Source organism: Pyxicephalus adspersus, chromosome 2 (genome assembly GCF_032062135.1).
Source record: "Pyxicephalus adspersus chromosome 2, UCB_Pads_2.0, whole genome shotgun sequence".
NCBI lineage: Eukaryota > Metazoa > Chordata > Amphibia > Anura > Pyxicephalidae > Pyxicephalus > Pyxicephalus adspersus.
Genome location: NC_092859.1, coordinates 4076003 through 4082340, shown reverse-complemented (window position 1 = coordinate 4082340; position 6338 = coordinate 4076003). Strand labels below are relative to the sequence as shown.

Below are 6338 nucleotides of genomic sequence, written 5' to 3'. Positions count from 1 at the left end.
AGACAAACATCTGTCCTAATTGCATTTATTAAAATAATGGACCTGTTCAGACTTATATACAAATTCAACTTACCTACATTCCCTATCTCTTATGTAACCCAGGGACTACCTGTAATAAAAACTACTATGACACTTTGGCAAAGGGCTTGGCACTCAATAAAACTGCACTGGCCAAGTATCATAATGCAGTGCACTATAGATAATATGGAACTGGTCCCAGGAAACATTACATAGATTTTGTGTAACCCCCTAAGGTGCTGGAATTTTAAAAACTTGTACACCATATAGAAATAAACCAAGCATTTAAAGCCAACCCCATGCATCTGCAGGCTCAAAATGACACAAAAAGGTCATTTAAAAAGCAATATTATAGGCCTGATTTATAAAAGCTCTCCATGACCTGGTTGATCCAGCAAACCTGGTATGGATTTGGTCCAGGGTTGAGAATAGTTGCTATCTAAAAGCAAATGATTTGTAAGAAATCCATTACAGATTTGCTGGAACACCCAGGTTCCCCCATGATAGCCTGGCTGTACTGGAGAGCTCTAATAAAATAAACCCTATGAACTCAGTGAAGATCAATTGTTCATAGGAAAGTGAAGGACTATTAGGTATAAGTAATGCTAATATTAATATACAGTATTTATATAGCTCCATCATAATAGGCAGCGCTGTACAAGTCCATAGTCATGACACTAACTGTCCTTCAATGGGGCTCACAATCTAATGTTCCTATCATGGTCATATGTCTTTATTACAGTCTAAACTCAATTTTGGGGGGAAGCCAACTAAGGTAACTGCATGTTGTTGGAATGTGGAAGTGCCCAGAGGAAACCCACACAGACACGGGGAAAAACCTGCAAAGTCTATGCCGATGGTGCCCTGGGCAGGATTCAAACTTGGGACATAGCACTACAAAAGCCGGAGTGCCAACACCTGAGCCACCATGCTGCCCTAACACTATGTGGATGTTCATCTTGTACGGCAGAATAGGACAACTCGTTTGTGCACATATAGGGTTCCAACCATCCCCCTGTATTTTTCCAGCTCTTTTAACAAATCATCTTTATACAGTCCATGACAAGGAACGAATGCTGAGTATGCTCCATTTGATGGGGCTTACATTTTATTGGAAGTAAGTGATACAGAAAGTGCAAACTTACATTTGCCAAAATGTGTGTCTGTATAGTCTGTATATTTTCTGTACTAAATAAAAAATGCATAAAAAAAATGAATTCCCAATATATCAACAGTAATAGATCCCACGGAAATACTATTGCATGTTTCATACTCCCAACTGTTCCATTATTTTTTTATTTTTACCTATAAAAGCCAATGTATATTGCACATAGAGACATTTCACTCTTAGGTGGGCATGTTTTTTTTGTATCTGCTTACTTTTAATTTTGATATTTTGCTTAAGTATTATTTGCTGCATTTTGTTTTCCTTTCTGCTGTTGTAGGTGTTACAAGTATTGAGCTAATTTGTAATACAGTTTCATGAAAAATCAAATGGAAAGCATTTATTATGTATTTTCACCCTAAACCTATTTTTCATTATGTTTAGAAACATGTTTTAGTCCATACAGTTTTCCTACTTAAATATATTTGTGTAAATCCTGTACATCCTGACACTATTAGCACTTGCAAGCCTTTTCAGATGCCCATTAGGTTGCCAGGGGGTTAGGCATGAAATAGATCCAAAGTGGATGTCCCCTAATTTTAGTGGTAAGTGTTGTTGCCAATTTCTTAAAAAATTAAACTTAAAAAAGACATACTTGGACTCCATATGGTATAGATTTAAAAGTTAAAGATAGATGTTTTTTTGTAAATAAAAGCAAGTTTAATAGGAAGATATCCAAAAGATAATATATAAAGTTATTGTATATACACTGTCACATACAGACTAATATAGGTATAACATATTTTTAGGATGAGATATGTTGTTCATTAGAGAACCGAAAAAATGGGTCCTGGTTTCTGATGCGTTTCGCTGAATTGCTTCTTAAGAGGGTGAGACATATAGTAAAGCATAATGTCATATAGTCAGGAAACATTTATAGGAACCTCTTGTTAAGAGATATGTTGTCATTAGGGAACAGAAAACTGGGTCTTGGTTTCTGATACTTTTCGATGATTAGTTGCTTTAGAGGCTATACCAATAACTGTGTAACAACGCATAATATAGGCAGGAGACCCATATAGTAACAGGAAAATGGTTCTTAGTTCTTATGGGTCTTGCCTTTCTCTAAGAATCCAATCAGTAAAATAAGGAGCCAAGGGCCAATATAAGGAGCCAAGACCCATTCTTCGGACAACATAATGTATATCTTAACAAGCGGAAATGTTATAACAATATTACTCTGTACATGGCAGTGGAACTTATTAAACATGCCTTTGTTGCTCTCTATTTTGAAATCAATACCATTAAATAAACATTAAGTACGTCTGTTTAATGTTGATTTATTAGGCAGCCCAATGGCAAAGAAAAAGCTTACAAGGCAGACCAACCATGATACTGCTAATGGTGAGGCAATGGCTTAGCTTTGTGAGCCTAGAACCATATTTTGGTTTAAATAGTGAAAATTACTGAAAATTATATTTTAAGTTTTCAAGAGTTTAAAGGTGTTTGTACAGAATATCCAAAACAACAATCTTGATTGGACATGTATTTTTGAATTCAGGTTTTGATTGGCATTATCGTTATTATAATAACTTTGTTTTGAATATAGTTGTTGTAGTTGAATAAAATATATGATGCAAATTAGGAGGATATTTGGCATTATCTTCAAGGGGATTATAGGGCCTGGATTGGCCCAAAAAAATAATTAAATTAATGAAAATTTGTGGCTTTTTATTTGGGATCCAAGCTTGAAGCATCCTGGAAGAATGGGTGGACTGGGCACTCCCCAACAGGAGATAAACAAACTAGTAACAGCCCACTTAGCTAATACTGGGACCCAGCTGGTTTTGTTGTCCTATGCTGCAGTGAAAAAAAAACAATTTAGCCTTTTGGTCCCACAGACCTAAACTTTGGGAGACCTCCTGGGATCTCCCAGCATACATACAAGCACACAGCCTATCCACCTGAACCACCCGGCCTTAGTTTGCAACTCCTGTTGGTGAACATAGGCTTGCAGGGTTTACCAAAGGGACTGTTAACATTTCCTCCATTGGTAACAGTCCTTAGCAACCCACTTTGCCAATACGGGGGCCTAGCTCTGTGCTGGCCTAGGAAAAGGGAGGAGTGCCTAGCCCATCCATTTCTTCCAGGACACCCCAAGCCTGGATCCTAAAGATCTGCAATGCTGCAGCAATACAATTCTTTATGACCCTATCCACGCACTGCAATCCCTTTATTTACCCTTGAAATGAAATACTTTCTTTGTAATGTCTTAATGTATTTCCCACAAGAAAATTGTTCATGAATCATGGTGATGACTTCCTCCGGTTCTTTTTCCCCTTGTCTCCATTTATATTGAATTGAAAGCCTTATAGCTCTGCTTTAGGAAATCTGCTTCAGAAATATCATGAATAAGAAGAATGTAACTGTAATTAATGTGATCTACCTGTTAGGGTTTCAGGTTCCACCCAGTATAACATATTTGGCTTTCTTTATCTTTCTTTTGATTTATTGTGTGACAATATGTGGAAACCTCCTGATCATCTCACTGGTGTCCTACAGCAAGACCCTCCATTCTCCCATGTACTTCTTCCTCTCCCAGCTCTGTCTATCTGATATCTTATTAGCAAGTGATATTATCCCTAACATGCTGCATTCTATTTTAGAAAGTACTACCATTATTCCGATGTCTAATTGTATCACCCATTTTTATTTCTTTGCTGCCTCAGAAATGTTGGAGAGTCTCCTTCTGACTGCGATGGCTTATGATCGGTATCTGGCCATCTGTAGACCATTGCATTATATGTTGATCATGAATCCAACATCTTGTTTGATAACTGTTATCACAGTTTGGTGTTTAAGTTTTTTATCAGTACTGATTGATACTATAACCATTTCCAAATTACAATTTTGTGGTTCCAATATTATTGATCACTTTTTCTGTGACCTTGACCCAATCCTAAAACTCTCCTGCTCTGATACCACTGTTGTTCAACTAGAAGCAACATCGCTGAGCGTCATTTTTGCTACCATCCCTTTTTTTATTGTCATTGTATCATATATTTTTATTATAATCACCATTTTAAAAATTCAGTCCATTACTGGGAGACAAAAAGTTTTTTCCACCTGCAGCTCCCACGTGACTGTTGTCTCCATATTTTATGGTACCATGCTTTGTGTGTATTTGGTACCTAGTAGAGGACAATCAGTGAACATCACCAACTTCCTATCATTACTGTACACTGTGGTCACCCCACTGCTAAATCCAATCATTTACAGCCTGAGGAATAATGACTTGAAACAAGTTGCTGGAAAAATTATCAGAAACTGTTTTTACAAAATTGATAAAAGTTGATGAATGACAACTATTCATGAAGGACTCCACAATAGGCTTCCATTTGGTCCCATGTCACCCTGGATGGTTTCACAGAAGAACCAGTGGGCCCGGTATTCTTCTTGAGTTGGAGCTGCCATGTTCTGAAATCTTCTTTTCACCTGCTCACATCACGTGATCTTGCGTTGCGCTGGCATGCGTTTGTGTGACATCTCCTCCCATGCACTGCACATGCACAGGATCTGCACTTTGCATTTACATTGCAGGAAAAAACCCTTATCCTGATATTGGGCCTGTGCAGAAGGAGCAGCCCAAAGCTTCAAAGGATATGTGGTGTATGTATCCCATGAGGCTGCAGGCTTCCTATTTAGTCTTTACCGCCGTGGCAGTAAAGACAGAAGGGGAAGGGCCTCCGCTTCTTTTTAAAAAAAAAATTGTGTTCAGAAAAAAAAAAACACAATTTTACTTTACAATAAAGGATTATCTACCAATTTATTTAAAGTAGAAAATGTGGTTATAGGTTCACCTTAATTTATAGGATTAAATATTGTAAATAATTTTTCATTGAAAAAACCTACTAACTGTATTTTTTAAAATGTATTTTAGTGTGTCTATACTGCTAATAAATTATGCCAACATTGAGTTAATAAAATGTGCCCAAAAAGGAAAAAGCTTGTCCAAATATCTTGGTTGATAAAGCTTGAAAGGCTTTGGTTTTGACCTCATGATACTAATATTCTGCTGGTTTAAACAATTTAATACTAGAATCTTCTAGAACAAGAAAAAAATCATCTTTCTAGAAATATCAGTACTTCAATTTTTTAAAGTAAAACTTTATAGTTTTTAAAGTGTTAAGCAGTAAACCTAATTCCATTAGATTGCTAATGCACAATGATTTTTATTCTAAACCAGATTCCAGAGAACCTTGTATGCTCATTTCCTACCTTAAAAGTCCCAAGAATATTAAAGAGTCTGGTTTCAATTTTAGGGACCTTTTTTTTTTTTGAAACTTTAAAGGCAGAGGAAATCTGTCTGGCTTTGTCTGCAATACACTCACTGAATATCAGAAATGTTTGCCATTATTTTTTTAAGATCAAATTATGGTCAGCAGAAGGTTAACTGCAAGTCAATCACACCTGCCAGTAAGTTCTACTAAAACGCTGTTACCACTGATTCTATTAACGCAAAGCCCCAAATGTGCTATAATCCCGAAAATGTTCTTCCCTCTTCCAATGAGACTTGGCAATAGGAATACCCTACTACTAGAGGTGTTACGAAAGTTATGGTTGGAGCTGATTCTGATCAGAGTTGTATGTTTTCCAAGTGCCTATCAAAACTTGGAATTTTTAAGTTTAGAGTTCCTATTCAAGCCTTGGATTTCCCTTATAACAAAAGCCAATCACATCATGCCAGCCATCTGAATTGACGTGCTTTCCTCCGCTGTTTAGAGAGAGCTGATATCACTATAACCCTCAATAAAAAATTGTGGCACAGCAGCACAGGGGTATTTGTGGTGCTACACTGGTAAAAAAAACTTTGCAGAAACTCATAGGGAAAGCTAGATATAAAATGTGTAAGAAAAAAAAAAAAATAAAGTGGGCATTGCTTTACAAATACTGATGTTTAAAGCTAGTCAGACTCACACTGCATCGGCTTATAGAGAGAGAAAGTGTATTAAAAAAAGACATTGATCATTTCTTTCACAATAACTCTAGTAGGATAGATAGGGACAAATTGCACAAGTCTTTAAAAATAAACATTAAAATAAAATGAGTGTCCCTCTCTTTCCCAAGGCCACATTTTGTCCAGCTGCAAATCAAGGAAACTTCAAAAATAAAAAGTACTCTACATTATTGAAATGGCCACATGTTGTCCTATTTA

The 6338-nt window shown here is 36.5% G+C and overlaps 1 protein-coding gene across 1 annotated transcript; it reads left to right on the top strand.

Annotated features, from left to right (window-relative positions):
• Positions 1–3881: 3881 nt before the first annotated feature.
• Positions 3882–4478, top strand: LOC140322181 (olfactory receptor 1468-like). Its single transcript, XM_072398786.1, has one exon. The coding sequence runs from the start codon at positions 3882–3884 to the stop codon at positions 4476–4478; it is 597 nt and encodes a 198-aa protein (XP_072254887.1).
• The last annotated feature ends 1860 nt before the right edge of the window (positions 4479–6338 follow it).